Source organism: Trachemys scripta, chromosome 1 (genome assembly GCF_013100865.1).
Source record: "Trachemys scripta elegans isolate TJP31775 chromosome 1, CAS_Tse_1.0, whole genome shotgun sequence".
NCBI classification, from domain to species: Eukaryota; Metazoa; Chordata; order Testudines; family Emydidae; genus Trachemys; species Trachemys scripta.
Genome location: NC_048298.1, coordinates 20,120,146 through 20,138,621, shown reverse-complemented (window position 1 = coordinate 20,138,621; position 18,476 = coordinate 20,120,146). Strand labels below are relative to the sequence as shown.

The window sequence follows — 18,476 nt, the reverse complement described above, 5'->3', positions numbered from 1 at the left end:
AAATATTTATCACTTTCTAAAGTATTACTTTGTTTTTTTCTAAATCAGGTAGCCATCTATCTACATCACCCATTCTACATGCAAATTGGGTAGCCATCCATACACATGCTACCATCTGAGGATGTAAAAGTGAACACTGAGTTGAGACCTTTTTAATCCTGTATCTTTCTATGGCAATTGTCTCCATTCCTTTTTTTTTTTTTTTTTTTTAATGTTGAGGTAAACAAGTGTTTGCTTTTCTATAGATAATCATCAAAATGTATTAGGAGCCTCTTTTATTTTAGCATTTTATGCTCCTGCATAAGTCTCTCATTCTTCCCTTTGCTTTTCTTACATTTTGCATCATTTTAATATTCTACAGCTTTTCTTCATGCTCCCCATTCAATCACATTAATGAGTCAAGAATTTATTTGTCTTGTTTTCTGATCTTTATTTATCATCCTTACTTTCTTTGACCTCATCTACTTACAATACCCCAGTTTAGTTCTCGTATAAGTTTGCACTGTTCAGGTGTTTTGATTTAAGTTACGTTCTCTCCATCATGTTGGTTCCTGTGATCAAGCATTTTATAGTAAAAGCCTCTGAAATTATTTTTTATTAATGATAATGATTCTTATTCTCAACTATATTTCTTACAGGACATAATGTTCTTGAATCAACCACATGCTCTCCTTTTCCTAAAAAAACAACTCTTCCTAAACCCTTCCAAACAATCTAGGGCAGTGGTTTACAACCATTTTTCATTTATGAAGCCTTAAAAATTTTCAAATGGAGGTGTGGACCATTTAGGAAAACTTAGACATAGTCTATGGACCCCCAAAGATCTGCTAACCAGAGGTTGAAATATAGGTTACTCAAGTATTTAAGCCTTATTTTCTGCTCCACAAGACTTAATTTAAGCCTCTGATGCACCTACCCTTACTGAACCTCTTATTTCCTTCCTCATGCTTCATGTATACATAAATACGAACTTCATATTATCTGAATGGAATTTAACTCTGTTTCCTGATGTTTTCCATTTTTACTTTATTTTTAAACCCTTTCTTATGCCACCTGTTTATAGTACTACATATACCCCTCTTGTTTAACTGCCTGTTTGTTTCAGCTGTTCTTTCCTTCTCATGCTTACCGCAGAGCCTCCCATATTCTCTTACCCCCTTTACCTCCACTGTGAAGTCCCCCACATATTTCTATCTGGTTTCTCACCAGAACATTGGCAACCCTTCTGCATTGATTCCATCTGTTCCAAAAAGAGACTTAATACCCAACACCTGCTTATCAGTTATTCTGACATGCTTTTTTGTGCTTAAACTCCCTTCCCATAGTCTTATCATTTCTGGACAATTGCACTTGCAGTCATGTACTTTAGCTTGCTTTTTTTATACCAGATCCTGTTGTACCTGTTTTATCCCATGTCCTCCTCAGTGGACTGAAATGAAAAACTCTATAGCTATTACCAGAAACATTTCTACCAATGGTATAAATTCTCTTTTTTTGACATCCAAGATCGGGTTAATAATAAAAAAAACTTAGGACCATGATTACATATATTATGAATATTTTAAAGAAAAACATCTTCTCACCAGCATTACCACCACGTAGGTGTTTTTTTTCTTAAGCCCAGTTCTGCTTCCCTTTACATAGAGCATTGCTGATTCACTTCAACTCCTTCCATTCTGCTTGCTTTCTCATCCTAGGCTTTTAAGTGAAATGAAGGACTCAGTGGTATTCCAACATTTCTCTGAATTTTACAGCCTTTTCTCTTTTGGACAACCAATTTTTCCCTCTCTTGGCTGTCTGAGGAACTTTTAACCTTCCCTGTCCCCAAACTACACTGATTGGGTCTGACCGTGATGGCTTCTCTGTTACACACAAATGAAACATCTTTCTCTTGAATGTAAGTGGACAGTCTTTTAGATGTCATTATTCAAGCAATGTGACATTTTGCATCGCTCGCAAATCATAGGTTCATATTATTTGAATGTAAATGAAGACCATAGAAACACAAGAGAAATATAATGGGACTTAATGTGAAGATAGGATAGACAATCAATACTCCAATACTGTCCGCATACAATGCCTTCACAAAACTTAGAGCTAGATGGAGGCTATAATTTTCAAAAGCACCCAAGTCCTATTTTCAAAAAAATGTTATAGACCTTTAGGAAACTACATTTCACTGAAAATCAGTTGGACTCACGCTCCTAGGAGCTTAAGACACTTTTGAAAATGGGACTTACACTATTAAAAATTGTAAATGCCTTTGAAAATTTTACTCCAAATAACTCACCCAATTAAAATAAACAGTACATAGGTATTCACTGGATTGATTTGAAAATGAAAGCCTAGTTTCTGTACAGTTCCTAAAGTTTCATACACCAATGGCTGCAAAGGACACCTGGAACAAAAATAAAATGGGACACACAGATTAGGAGAGAACGTAATCAAACACAAAGCTGACTCTAAACACAAATTCACAAGAACTTGCAGTTGTGAGCAAAATGACACAGAACCCAACTAAACACCACTAACCATAGCAGTTCTGTTCCAAGGAGCAGTATGTTTGTTTAAATAAATAAAATATAATCTGACTTTCTCGCTTTGTTCCAACACAAACACAATGTACTCTGTGCATTAAATTGTTTCCTATCCCCACAGCCCTGATTAATCAATTCACACCATCTACAGAATCAAACTGATTGCAATACTGTGTCTCAATCAGTATTAATATTGTAATCTGGACTGCAACATTAACAAAAATAAAAGCATCAAATAGCCCTGTCTGTGCCAAATGAAAGAAAAAAATTATGCCATTTGGGTTTTATGTAACAGATACACGTGACCCAAACATGACTGAAAATATTACTTTTCAACAAAACTATATTAAAACTTTTATTAGCCATCTGTGGTTCACAACATCACTACGCTGATTTTATCTAGCACAGCAGATAACACCGCACACAAGAAAAATATCACATGATATTCTAGATAAGTTTATATTGATAATGAAATAGCTGCCTAAAAAAAAAAAAACAAGACCTTGGCACATATTGTGCCCTGTAGCTCCATGCATGGAGGGGACCCACTGTGTGCAGATCTTCCTTATTCTACACAGACTGGGCTGTCAGATCAGCTGTCCTGTGGCATTATCTGCCTCCCACCTGGATTCTGCATTGGTCTGTCCCAGCAATCTGGGATCCACATAGAAGGAGGGGTAGACTGTGCAGGCCAAAGGGAGGCGAGGACAAGAAGAGCTGGGGGACATATCCTCCTTCTTCCGACCTCACAGAAATTAGTCAGAAGCGTTGATAGAGTCTGGTGTTATTCCTTCAGTAGAGCCCTATCCCTGGGGCAGTCACACTCTGGGAGTGGTCCTGTCAGAATGGTTCCAATAGCAGCGTGTTGCTAAGGAGCCAGGCAGATGGGGTGCAAATCTAGAGCCCCCAGGCCTCTGTACAGATGATCCTGGCTTCCCAGGGTTGTGCAGGCACCAGTTTTGAGGACAGACGCCTTGGCCTTTTCTATGAGAGGACTCTGCTACCTAATGGAACACCATGTGGGAATCTCTGTAAAAAGATCCCCTCCCTTTGATATGTTTTTGCCATGGGAGAGGGTGATCTGGGCCAGTGCTAGGTAATTATGGCCCAAAATTTAGATTTGTAAGAAAAACGTGTACAGAATTTGTGTGGCTATTTTTGTGGAATATTTAATTCAATAACTGGCTGCATTTAATCTATGTCACATACCCAGATGCTATGACAGTGGGTACACAACAAGTCATTAATTAAATAAATGGTGCTCGAGAACCAGGTAGAGAATAGATATTTTCTTTTAACACGGCTGTATTACTGCAGTGACAAGTTGAGGAGTGTTTGCTGATGTTCCAATTAAAAAGGTGCAAGCAATTAAATTGCAGAATTTCTGAGTGCTATCCCAACTTTTCTCCAAGTCCCTGCTTGTTCTCCCAGTTATGAATGTCACCGCACTTTTAATAATTAAAAGTAAAATCGGGGAGAGAACAGAAACCTTACTAAAGTAGAAGTCGTTAGAGAAATAAAAAAGGGTCAGTCTTAAATAAATTGAATACATTTTATAGAGAACATGCAAACTACAAGAAATTAACAGTGAGGGGCAATTTTTGAACAGGCCTGTCCTAAGCATTAAGCAGAGCTGAGATTCATTTTCATCCATTTCAATAACATTTACATGGGCCTTATTCGCTCTCCCTGTCTCTTCAAAATAAAGGAAGAAGCTGTAGTCATCTCAAAAATCTTGTTACCTTTTAAGCAGAGCTTCATACTTGGGCCTATATTTCTGAGCATTTCTCAGCTTCAGTGGTTTGAGAAGGACACAAGGCAGAGAGGACTGTCTCTGGGTTTTGATGGAACTCAGTATAGCACTTTTGATTAAAAAAATGCACAGTACTTAGAATCATAGAATATCAGAGTTGGAAGGGATCTCAAGAGGTCATTTAGTCCAACCCCCTGCTCAAAGCAGGACCAATTCCCAGCTAAATCATCCCTGCCAGGGCTTTGTCAAGCCGGGCCTTAAAAACCTCCAAGAAAGGAGACTCCACCACCTCCCTAGGTAACGCATTCCAGTGTTTCACCACCTTCCTAGTGAAATAGTTTTTCCTGATATCCAACCTGGACCTCCCCCACTGCAACTTGAGACCATTGCTCCTTGTTCTGTCATCTGCCACCACTGAGAACAGCCGAGCTCCATCCTCTTTGGAACCCCCCTTCAGGTAGTTGAAGGCTGCTATCAAATCCCCTCTCATTCTTCTCTTCTGGAGACTAAACAATCCCAGTTCCCTCAGCCTCTCCTCATAAGTCATGTGCTACAGACCCCTAATCATTTTTGTTGCCCTCCGCTGGACTCTTTCCAATTTTTCCACATCCTTCTTGTAGTGTGGGGCCCAAAACTGGACACACTATTCCAGATGAGGCCTCACCAATGTCGAATAAAGGGGAACGATCACGTTCCTCGATCTGCTGGCAATGCCCCTACTTATACAGCCCAAAATGCCGTTAGCCTTCTTGGCAACAAGAGCACACTGTTGACTCATATCCAGCTTCTCGTCCACTGTGACCCCTAGGTCCTTTTCAGCAGAACTGCTACCTAGCCATTCGGTCCCTAGTCTGTAGCAGTGCATGGGATTCTTCCGTCCTAAGTGCAGGACTCTGCACTTGTCCTTGTTGAACCTCATCAGGTTTTTTTCTGCCCAATCCTCTAATTTGTCTAGGTCCCTCTGTATCCGATCCCTACCCTCTAGTGTATCTACCACGCCTCCTAGTTTAGTGTCATCTGCAAACTTGCTGAGAGTGCAGTCCACACCATCCTCCAGATCATTAATAAAGATATTAAACAAAACTGGCCCCAGGACCAATCCTTGGGGCACTCCGCGTGAAACTGACTGCCAACTAGACATGCAGCCATTGATCACTACCCGTTGAGCCTGACGATCTAGCCAGCTTTCTATCCACCTTACAGTCCATTCATCCAGCCCATACTTCTTTAACTTGGTGGCAAGAATACTGTGGGAGACTGTATCAAAAGCTTTGCTAAAGTCAAGGAATAACACAGACACTGCTTTCCCCTCATCCACAGAGCCAGTTATCTCATCATAAGCCAGTTATCTCATCACACCAATACCGTGTCCAGTTCTGGTGCCCACTATTTAAGAATGTTGATAAAATGCAGAGGATTCAGAGAAGAGCCACAAGAATGGTTAAAGGGTTGGAAAACATGCTTTAATGATGATCTCAAAGAGCTTAATCTATTTAACCTTCTCTTTGTCAAACTAAGGGGTGACTTGATTACAATCTATAAGTATCTACCTGGGGAACAAATATGTAATAATGGGCTCTTCAGTCTAGCAGACAATGGTATAACATGATCCAGTGACTGGAAATTGAAGCTATACAAATTCAGATTGGAAATAAAGTGTCAATTTTTAATAGTAAGTGTAATTAACTATTGGAACAACTTGCCAAAGGTTGCAGTGTTTTCTCCATCACTGACAATTTTTAAATGAATATTGGATGGTTTCTAAAAAATATGCTCTAGGAATTATTTTGGGGACATTCTATGGCATGTGTTACACAGTAGATCAGACTAGATCACAGTGGTACCTTCTGGCCATGGCTATGAAGGATGAGAACAATACTCTCACCATACTCTGGCTGGAAAAACTTTACTGAACTGACAGTCAGTTGACATAAAGCACCTTTCCTTACACCAACAGTAATTTTTTTTCAGACCCAAGGATAGAAAAGCAGGGTGGAAAAAGCTGCTAGATTTTAAGAGGGTACTAATGAGATTGGCAGCCCAGGCTTCCCAGGACTAATTCTTTTGCAGTGTGAATTGGATCCACTCATCCCTGGATTTTCAAAGTAAGATGTATATGTAAACACCACCTCAGGAAGTCCTGGATAAAAGAGTGAGAGAATTGTATAAGGACGAGTAAAACCAGGGCAACTAATAGGAGCCAAAAGACAACTTGGGTTACCACTCAAAATTTTTGAAATTTCATTAGTCGGTTCTGTGTGCTCAAGTGTGACATAAGCAATACTCCATCCAGCTGAAAACTGATACATGGTGAATAGTAAATGATGTATTCCTACATAATCAAGGTGCAGCCTATTAGTAATAGTAACAAAGGGAAGGAAATTGGAGGGAAGGGGGTGTTCGTTTTTAAATACACAGTTTTTAAGTTGCATGTTCCATTAAACACAGAAATAAAATATCAAGGGAGGAAGAATAGTTTTTAAAGTGAATGGAATTAGGAGATCTGGGTTCTATTCCCAGCATTGGCAAAGACTTGCTTTGTGACCTTAGGCAAGTCATTTATTCTCTCTCTGTGCTTAGCCCTCAGCTCTACAATGGGCTCTGCCCAGGTGCAAGATTTGGCCCACATAGTGCTCATTGCAGGACTGTGGTCCTTAGTTTGTTCTTTTTTTTTTTTTTTTTAAGGGGGATAGTATAGTTACCTAATCAATAGGGTTGTTGTGAATCTGTACTGTGAAATTCATCCATGTTTTGAAATGCTTTGAGATGCAGGGCACAATCCAATTTCAGAATATCTATGCTCTATAATTAAAACATACAAAAAATGTTTCTTCTGATTCAGTGTTTTTATTTATCTATCAGTTTCTCCAAAAAAACTGATTCATTTCCATTTTTTAAAGTCTCTGAGGGAAAGTCATCACTAATATTAACAGATAACACTGGAGATTGGCCTCATATCACAAGGGACTAATGTAATATATTTCAAATAAGTAGCTGTGAACATTACGGTGCCCTGAGAAGATGCCATTACTTGTATAGTTGCTGTCTCACTAGAGGAAAGTGAAGTAGCTGCATGTGATTAGCTGGTTCATGGAAATTAGAAATGAAAGTGACCTACTAGATCTTCTTCCCTGGCCATTATAGGATTGTTCCCTCTAGTACTTTTGTTTATAAATGTCTCCAAAGAGAGGTCTTTTATCAATTCTCTTGGGAAACCATTCTACAGTTCAATTGATCTCATAGTTAGGAATGTAGTCTAGAAATTAGCCTAGCTAAGTTGCTGTAAAGCTGTGGGAACTAGAATCAGACTCTGCAGAGCCTAAGATAGCTGACATTCCCATGGTGCTACCGAGATACCATGAGGAGCCCCAGCCAGGGAGCACTGTGGAGAAGGTGCCACGGGAAGTACTTCCCAAGGGACCCAGAGTGACCCTGATGCCCTCTGATTTAACATCTACCCTATGTAACCCTGGAGGGTACCCCAAGGAGTTGTCTGGTCAACAACAAAGACTTCGGGCCTGCTACGACTCCAGATCTCATCTCCTGATCTCTGATCTCCGATCCCAGTTTGACTCTGACCCTGGTTCTTGCCTGATACCACCACTGGTCTCTGACTTCAGCCTGACTCTGAACTTGATTCCTGCCTCTCAATTCCAGCCTTGTACTATCTCTGGTCTCTGACTCCAGCCTGACTTTGACCCTGACTCTAGTGATTCTTCTGACTCCTGTTCATCGAGTACTGTCCCTGACATGTGGACCATAGCCCAGCTGTGACCACTAGGTCAGCCCACCTATGTCCCTTACAGTCGCACTGTGCTAGTACCCAGTACAAAGTGGCAGTAAAGCCAGGCTAGCTGGCCAGTGGAGGATTCCTCCTGCCCAGTACCTTCTACACCACCACCCCTATTACAGTTCCCAGAGTAGAGGGCATGGTCTGGGCCAAGACAAATTGTCATGGTAATCCCTACTTTCTGGGTCACCTTAGGGGTAAGTAACAATTGATGTACAGTAGAGTAATCCAGACACTAGCTTAGCATCCAGGAAGCATAAAGTTGGTTTAAAACCTTTGTCCCTCCTTAGACTATGTCAAGCTTAGTTCAGACATAGCTCAGGGTCTGACCCATTCAATCTAAATCTTCCTTAGTTTCATCCAGTTAACATTACATTACGCCCCTTTAGTCTCATCACATGCATGTAAAACACACATACACAGAAGAATCATTCCCACCTACTACTGAAATGCAGACATCTCTGGGCAGAATTTGACAGCTGTTAAATTACACTAACAAATCCAGTCTTAAAGTGGAAAAATGCCACATCTGATTCCAACTACTGGGGTAATTACAGAAAACAGTATATTTTTTTTTTAAACACTGACTGGAATTTGGACAACACATTGGGGCTAGCACGCTATCATGAAAGTGTCACGGGTTTTTTCATGGCTGCGAGTAGTCAGGGCTGTGGTTTTCAGAATTCTGTTTAAACGATATATGCCACTGTCTAAGCTTATGGAAAATAGCTCTTCCTTTAGTTATGCTTGCTTGTAATTTGTGTGATAATTACTGCTAACCGGTTGTGAATAGTAGTCCCCAAGGGTTCCCTCCTGCAGTAATGGGTATCAGAGAAATGCCATCCAGTTAAGGGCCTTGCTTCGCTTGGCCATTATATGTAAATATACTGCAGTCTCCAGGGAAGTTATCTGTAGTCTGGCTGCACATACAAAATGAATATTTACCACTTTCATTCCTGTAATTTACCACTGCGAATGTGGTATTTCCCGTGTTTAATGCAAGCACGGTGAATGCCACAGTAAAGGTAAACATGCCAATTGTTAAATAGCACCCTGTGAAGTTGTATTCTGTTACACTACGTATAGCTTTATAAAAGTGTCAAGGTATGATTCAGTGAATAATTTAAATTTCCAAGGCATTACTATTATTTTTAGTGCAGTAACACCTCAGAGCCTTTGGCATACCCCAGGACCCCATTGTGCAAACATGGTCCCTGCATGCAGAAAAGTTAGAATATGTCCCCTCAAAATATTAATGGTTAAGTTTGTTTTATAATAATATCTGCATTCACACACTAAGCGATTTAAAGAGACAGAAAGTGACTTGAAATATAGCCATATACCAGCATAAACAGATGAAAATCACAGTTGCCAACTTTAGCAATAAGCCAAACATCAAGCTAATCCCATTTCAAAACAAGGCCAAAACAAGCCAATCCCTAAGAACCCCGACACTCTAAGTGACTAGATCCCCCCAGCATGCAGTCTGAGACTGTGGTGGGCCCACTGTGCACCCCAGACTCTCTCCCCACCCTTGCCCCTGCTAGCTCCTTGCCCCTGCTTGCCAGGAGCCGATCAGAAAAAAGAGCAACAAGCTACAAGCCAAACAAGCAACAAGCCAAAAAGTAACCAACAAGCAACTCACAAGCCAATTAAGCCAAAACAACAAGCCCAATTTCTGTGTTTTTTTTTAATGGGTTTGGCATGTCTGATGAAAATCAGTAATTTAATGGGACATTTTTCCTACCTTTATTTTCATGGGTTGCTGTTTTTGTTTTATAAAACTGTTTATTGTTTTCTTTGACTTGTCAACTTGAAGGCTGAGCTAAGGTCAAGCTCCAGTAACAACTAAACAATGCAAAGAAGTGTAAATAGGCCATGTTGTGTGATTGGCCAAAAGGTGCTTAGCTCCCTTACATGCCAAAGAATGACAATGCGATTCGCACCAAGAACGAAATACTTTGAGAACCAAAGTGAGTTCAGCTTGGAGGGGAAGCAACAATATGGAGTAACATAATCTGATTTGAATAAAGGAGAAAATGGCATTTTTTTGTACTATGGACAGGTAATAAGTCTTCCAACATAAGGTACATATTACAGTGTAACTAATTCTACTCTACCTAATTCTACACTAATTCTACCAATGTGATATATACCATCATATGCCAGCAATGCCCCTCTGCCATGTACATTGGCCAAACTGGACAGTCTCTACACAAAAGAATAAATGGACACAAATCAGATGTCAAGAATTATAACATTCAAAAACCAGTCGGAGAGCACTTCAACCTCCCTGGACACTTAATAACAGATTTAAAAGTGGCAATTCTTCAACAAAAAAACTTCAAAAACAGACTCCAACAAGAAACTGCAGAACTGGAATTAATTTGCAAACTGGACACCATCAAATTACGCCTGAATAAAGACTGGGAGTGGATGGGTTACTACAAAAACTAAAAACTAATTTCCCCATGCTAATTTCCCCCTACTGTTACTCACACCTTCTTGTCAACTGTTTGAAATGAGCCACCCTGATTACCACTACAAAAGTGATTTTTCATCCTGTTGATAATACCCCACTTTAATTAAATTGTCTCATTAGAACTAACCCCCCACTTGGTAAGGCAACTCCCATCTTTTCATGTACTGTTATATACATCTTCCTACTGTATTTTCCACTCCTTGCATTTGATGAAGTGGGTTTTAGCCCACAAAAGCTTATGACCAAATACATTTGTTAGTCTCTAAGGTGCCACAAGTACTCCTTGTTCTTTTTAATTCTACTCTATTCATAAAGGCATTATTATACTGCAGTCATTGATGTAGCATCTGAGCATCTTCCAGTAGTGCATTAAGCAATGTGATTAAAATCTATCATATGTTGTTTGTTCTCCCCTTCTCTCTCTAGGGAGAGAAGTGTGTGCAGTGTGTGTCTCATTTGTTTGTTTTTTTAAATGTATATTTATGTTAGAGAAGACAGGGTTGAAGAAATGTGCCTTGCACTTAGAGTAGAAAGAGGAGAGGTTTGTGATGGCCCCTACTTCCTCGGGGAATTCATTCCACAATCTCAGACTGGCAGCCAAAAAAGTTACATCTCCAAGGTCACAGTGATTCACTGTATTATGCAACAATAGTGAACAACATCAAGATTTTTCTTTTACAACCCCTTTGCTAAGCATAGGGAGAAATGCTCAAACATGAATGCATATCATTCAAGAAAAGATACCACCACTTGGTTCTGTCTTGTGCGCATTACACAGCTCAGCTGCATTTTGTTACTCTAATGCTATTACTGAAAAATACATGGAAGCGGATTCTGATAACCTAACTCATCTGAATAGAATCTGTCTGTAATTTAGTCCCTATTAAGTTCAATGACTACTTGTGGCATAAGTAGCCTGGAGTAAAAGTACTAGAATCAGGACGATAATCATAACCAGTGAGAAGATTTATCATATCTTGCATGAACACAGCTTACTATATAGTCTTTAAAAGGCTACACTATTCTCTGTTTTTTTTTTCCAGATACCACCTAAATGTCCCATTAGGTATCTTCATACCTTCATACAAAAGCCTTGTAAATGCCACTTACTTTTTTGTCTTTGTTGTATCTGTGGAAAATCTCTTGTGCTCTTTCTTCACCACCATCAGTAAACAACATAATGATCTTATTGCAATTAGCTCTAGAGCCACTGTGCTGTAAGAGATTCAAAGAGAAGTATGCCTTTAGTTCTGGCTCTCAAAAAAAAAATGCAGAAGTGTAATATAGTTCCCAGAAACATAGTTCAGCTCTGAAGGGCAAGGAATGCCTCATTTTTATGCATTATGCAGAGGAAAGCACATTATTTAAGTATTAATGGGTTAAAACCTGACCTCACTGGATATGTTTACACTTCAATAAAACAGCCTCCCTGGCTGGCCCTGGTCAGCTGACTGGAGCTCGTGGGGCTTGGGCTGAGGGGCTACAAAATAGCAGTGTAGATCTTCCAGCTTGGGCTGGGGGGAGGCTCTAGGACCCAACAATGGAGAATGTCAAAGCTTCTGCTGACCTCAGTGGAGCTAGGATTTCACTCAATAAGTCTGTGTCCAATATAATATTTCTAAGTATACATCCTGCTTTTTGTCACCAAGATATTAATATTATTAGTGCATCAGTTCTGAAAGAAACTTTCCTTCACCCTTTAAGAGCCAAATTATGGTACACCTCAGATCTGACCAAAAGCAACATTGTGTTAATCAGGTATGTTCCACCCAAAGAAGCATAAGGGACCTGCATGGAATAGGATTGTTTGGAGTGGAGGTAAATTGCATATTTGTTAAAACAGAACATTCAGATCAAATTCTGCTGCCAAATTCTATTCATTGGATGCCTGAATGTGACTCAGACAGTGGATATCTTGCATATGCAATTTAAAAAAAGAGGACATTTTCACTCTCTTCTTCAGTTTTACTCGACCAGACTCCCTCCTTCCTCCCACGCTCTGGAAATTCTACATCAGAAGCCAAATTTCCAGAAGTGGCCATTGATGCTTCAACTCATAGGAGTGCAATCTCAGACACCCTGAGTGTCTCAAGTTGGGATCCCAAGTGCTGAGACAGTCAAACTCTCTGGCCACTAATTTGGTCCTTAAACTGAAGATCTGAGGTAAATAAATTACCACTCAGCTCCCAGTGAACTTACCATCTCTTAGGTTTTAGGCTTACAAACTCAGTGCTGTAAGAGATTTGTTTTGTTTTGTTTTGTTTTTGTTACATTTCCTCAGAATCAGCTCAGGTTTCCTCTTCATTTATTTTTGCTGACTTTTTTTTTTAATTTTTTTTTTGGTTGCTTTTACACTCAAAGCACATGTTTTGCAGGCTTACACAAAGTGAGGTAGGTTTTCACCAAGGTTACTTGGCTACTTGGAGGAACAAGAAAACCCCAGCTCCTCTGAGTCAATTGCAACACCCGTGGAGGGGAGGTGTTGCGCACCCCAGATTCCTCTCTGTAAACAGGGTGGGAGGGTATGGGAGTGGGAGGAGCCCTGTCTCAGATCCGTAATTCAGTAGCCAATGTAGCTGGCAGAGCAACTGGGAGAAGCAAGCTGCTCATGAGAAAAGGTGAAGTAACTTTCTCTACAACGAAAACAAGGGAGAAGTGAGGAGAAATTCTGACCCTCTGCATCACAAATCATCCAGCGGTATGTTCCTGGGGTGCTGAAGCTATGCAATGACCCTAATAGAGAAGAAACCATAATGTAACAATCTAGTCCTCACTGGTTAATTGATGAGCACTAATACAGCTACTTTATTATATAATTCTATAGTACACTCACCAAATTCTTTAAGAAAATAAATCAAAATTCTTTACTTGCTATAACTGCATTTTTACTAAAACTAATTCTTTACGACCTTTTGACATCAGAAGCTCAGTTTTCAAGAGGCACCTCTGTCTAACGAAGGACAGAACTGAGCCTTATGAATTTTCTTACCAGTAATGACGAATGAAGAAATTTGAAATCATTGCATTAATATCACTCCTGTCAGCACTGTAAGTTTCATTTGGAAATAAAAACTGCAGGATCACTTTTGCTTGTAAAATATTATATACAATACATTGCTTTGGGCTGCTGCTCTTTTATATTAAAAAAAGTAATAAAACTAGAACAGGTATTTTTTAAATATTGAAAAACACCTACCTGCTTAATGATTTAATAGACGTTCCAAAATAAATTCATAAGGGCACCACAAAAATAACTGACTGGAGGCCCAAATCCTGGCCACCTTACTTTCACAAAGTGTTCCACTGATTTAAAAGGACAACCTACACAAGTAAGGTAAAGCAAATTTGGTCCTTGTTCTGCTGGGCCAACATCTGTACTGACTTACTTTGTGGTTTAAGTTAGACATCTAGTGTGCATCTATATAACGTCATAAGAGTGCACAATATTTTACTGTCTCTATCCCAAAAGAGCTTACAGTGGGACTATTAGCACATGTACTATGGTGCTTAGATAAAAGTGATAGATGTAATGGAAACTTAGATTTTTATTAGCCAATCAGGACTGGAGACCCAACAATATACAAACATAGATTAAAAGATGGTCCCCTGCCATTGTCACTTGCAATCTCATCAATAGAAATCTTTACCAGATCAGGGTGTAATGAGTGGTTGAAACCATGGGGAGAAGGAGCGGGAAGGGAAGATGGTGATTATATTAGAATTGGCTGGTTGCTGTATTTTGCCATGTATGCATCTTGAGGTACAGCTTTGGTACTTTCACTACGGCAAAGGAGGTCTAACTGCACTCTCTTGCTGAAAGGGTGATGGAAAAGGAGGTTCTGCCAGTAAAAATAAGTGTGTCCCCCACACTGCAGGACAACCTACGGTCTCCTAAGGTAAAGAAGTGGTATGAAACTGGTGCCTATGTGTATTATTTAAATACAATACATGTATTGAAAATGTATGTTTCATACCACAGCCATATTAAAGCTTTATATTTTACATCAGACTCTGCATTAACACTTGCATAGAGTAGAATTCACTTAGAGTAGAATTTCCTCCAGAATATATAATTAGCTGCATACTTTATCAAATATATTGCTATAATAAAAAAATCATATTATGAGTACATTCTGTTTAGTTTAAATATAACTAGATGTTCTAGTTTATATGTAACTATACATTTTGCAATAAGGGCAATATATTGTTCATATCTATATTTAGATATATATTACATTTTGCAATATGGCTATTTGCTTCATATTAACAGTGGTCTCCTGCATTGTGATGTAGTGTTATTCTGTACTACCATACCTTCCTGTTTCCCTAGAATCCCTTTGTATGGTGTTCTAAGCAACTACAAGAGGAGCTTTTCCTCTTTCTTTCCTGTTCCCTCTGGGTTTATCTTTATGAACACTGTGTTAGTGAGCAAGTTTATGCAATATTTCTTACCTGTAAATTACATCGGGATATATTATAGCACAGCTAGGGTTGCAACTTTCTAATCACACAAAACCGAACACCCTTGCCTCTTCTCCAAAGCCATGCCCATTCCCTTCCTTTCTCTGAGGCCCTAACCCTGCTCGCTCCATGCCCCCTCCCTACGTCGCTCACTCTTCCTACCTTCACTCACTTTCACCAGGCTGGAGCAGGGGTTTGAGGTGTGTGGGGTGAGGGCTCCGGCTGGGGGTGTAGGCTCTTGGGTGGGGCCGGGGATGAGGGGTTTGGGGTGCGGGAGGGGACTCTGGGCTGGGGCAGGGGGTTGGGGATGAGGGTTTCGGGGTGGGAGTGGGGCTGGGGATGAGGGTTTCGGGGTGTGCAGGGTCCCGGCAGCGCTTACCGCAGCTCCAAGGAAACGTCCGCCAGGTCCCTGTGGCCTCTAGGTGCTTGGGTGGCCAGGCAGCTCTGCGCACTGCTTTTGCGCCCACAGATGCCCCCCCCCCCCCCCCCCCGCAGCTACCATTGGTCACAGTTCCCGGCCATTGGGAGCTGCGGAGCTGGTACTCAGGGCACAGGCAGTGCGCAGAGCCTCCCAATTCCTAGCTGCCCCAGCGCCTAGGGAATGCAGAGACCTGGTGTCTGTTTCCGGGAGCAGCATGGAGCCAGGGCAGGTAGGGAGCCTGCCTTAGCCCTGAGCCCCAACTTCACCGCCAACTGGTCTTAACTAGCTGCAAGAGTTCCTTTTCAACCGGGCATTCCGGTCGAAAACTGGATGCCTGGCAACCCTAAGCACAGCCCACTTAACCTCCCAGCAGCATAGGGAAAAAAGAAGATTCTCTTCTGCCTGTGTGCAGACTCGTGCACCTTGTGTCTGACTGAATACATGTTGTCAGGGGGTGCTATTTAATCTCTGCTGTCCCTCCCCACAATCTCTGAGTGGGAGGCTCCACTCTCACAAATGTATGGGTCTGTACAAGGGGTGGGGGAATCTGTTATGGGTTCCCTTAAAAACAAGCATATTTCCAGTCTCTGTCCTACCCCAAGGAGCCAGCAGGGAAGGCACAGATTCTCTTACATGGCCAGGGCTGGCTGTAAAATTCACAGTCCAGCCCACTGTGATGGTTTGGCCACCCATCATGTCAGAGATTTATAACTAAGTCAAAACATCATTAACTTACACATGAGTTTAATTTACAACTTTTCTGCATTTTCAGTGTAGGATTTGATCCATCTTGTCAGAGATTCGTCTATTAAAAAATTCATGCTACCAGCTAACAAGACGTAATATGATGTCTCAGATGAAGATGAAAATGTGCTAAAATACATCAGAAACCCTTATGATTTTCTTGATGCTCATAATGACAGGATGTCTCTCTATTTTAAAAATCCTTTCTGACCCCCTCTTAGGATGTTACTTGTATCTTCCATTCTTTATTTTATTTTATATTTTTAAACTTCAACTAAGCAAGCAAGTAGCTAGCCATCTTTTTTTTTTTTTTAAATGAAGGTGCTACCACATTCATTTTGTGGATAAAATTGCTTTACTTTGAAATAATTATCACACTCTTAAAAACTGAGTTCCCTTACCTGTATGTCTGGAATATAGCTTGGTGCATGAAACTCTATGAATGCATTTTGCACAATGAGTTTTCATGTCATTGGGGAAGGAAAAAGCAAAGCAATGCAAAAGCCTCCGATTTGGAATCACAAAAGGCTACAAAGTGATTTACAGAACAATTCCTTCTATAGTATTCATTACAATAGGGCAAAAATTAATTGATCCACCAAATCTAAAGAACACTGAGTAAAGATTTCTTTGCAAATATAACGTAGAAGAACAGTAGATGACACTGACTCACAAATCAGCACATCCATATTACTAGCGGAGTGCCTTAATTTATTTCAAAGATGATATTAAAATATTTATTTCCATTCAGCAATATTTCTATAAAGCAATTTTCCTGTAGGCACAAAGAAGGTAACACTTGCTTAAGTGTGAGAGTGAGTTCAAGTGGTCGTCATCCACAGCCTATGTAATTATTATAAGACCTCGACCTTTTTAAATATTTAGCATCCTTGGAATTTATTATAAAGCCGATCTGTCTTCTTCTCGTATTTTATTTCTCTTTACCTTTGCATTTAGTTTTGAGAACAAGTGCATCTTGTGACTTTGCTGTATTCATTGCTTTCAAATTAGAACTTCTATTTCTATTTCCTAGTGATTATTTAAGTGCTAAGAATATACTCGGTGTTGTACCAACCATAACCCCCCGTGTCTCTCTACTCTGAGGAACTTACAGCTCTAAACAAAACTCCATCTAGCTTTCTCCTGTTATTGCTCTAACATGCCCACAGTCAGAGAGGGACAGAAATGACATCGGTCTCAACTTGGACTAAAAGATTTAAATAATTATTTTAACCTTCTGCTTAAAGTTTCATATAATCAGCTGCAGAGGGCATTGAACCCTTTATCCCACCTACACTGAGTTGGTCAGAAAATATTCTTGCAAATATTATACTGTTTTTTTCCTTCAAAATTTCAGTTGGATGGAAATTCTCCAACCAGCTCTGTTCCCATGGCATGATACAGAGTGACAGGAGAGGTGCCTAGGTCCAACAGGAAGCTGGTGAGGGAGAAAGAGACTGACCTCTATTGAGGGAGATCATAAGAGTCAATAAAGTTTCACCAGGAATGAATTCAGCCCATTCTGTTTAGTAGGCCAGATAATAAGATGGTGTTAACTGGCATAGTCCATTTACGTCATTTGAAGAGCTGTCCTATAGTTGTTAATATTATGAACTATACACGTACACCTCTACCCTGATATAACGTGACCCGAAATAACATGAATTCAGATATAATGCGGTAAAGCAGCGCTCTGGGGCGGGCGGGGCTGCGCTCTCCCGTGGATCAAAGCAAGTTCGATATAAGGCGGTTTCACCTATAACGCGGTAAGATTTTTTGGCTCCTGAGGACAGCGTTATATTGGGGTAGAGGTGTATTTTGATTATGTACATTAAATATGTTTAAAAGAAACAGTAGTAAATAAACTGATTATGGTAAATTGGCAATATTATTTCACTATACTCCTAATTAGACAGACACTGTGTGGGTACAATATGGGAATAGGTAACATAATCAAAAGATGGAGCCAATGCATTCCCCCCTGGTGAGGCGGATTCCTTTCTTCTTTCCATGTTTAAAATACTTTGGAACAGTCTCTTTCCTCCATCCAATATCCCTCTGCTAGCTAATACCTCTTTACAACCAGACAAGCATGCACCATGTATAAAATAAATGAAATCAGGAAAGGTGGATATATTAAACATGACTGAGAGACACTCTAAACCAGGGTATAATTGAAATATTAATCTGAGATGGAATAACATACTTTCTTCTTTGAAAACTGGCAGCAATGCAGCCAGTATTGAAGCCATGTGACAACTGGGAGAGAAGCCCATTGAAAAAAGAAG

General features: G+C 40.1%; 1 protein-coding gene across 5 annotated transcripts in view; it reads right to left on the bottom strand.

Moving 5' to 3' along the window:
* Nucleotides 1–18,476, bottom strand: part of CACNA2D1 (calcium voltage-gated channel auxiliary subunit alpha2delta 1) — a 676,857-nt gene that overhangs the window by 96,335 nt on the left and 562,046 nt on the right. For all 5 annotated transcript variants that reach the window (XM_034765627.1, XM_034765601.1, XM_034765592.1 and 2 more), the window contains one exon: nt 11,673–11,777. In XM_034765627.1, the coding sequence (XP_034621518.1) occupies nt 11,673–11,777 (105 nt within the window). The remainder of the gene's footprint in view (nt 1–11,672; nt 11,778–18,476) is intronic.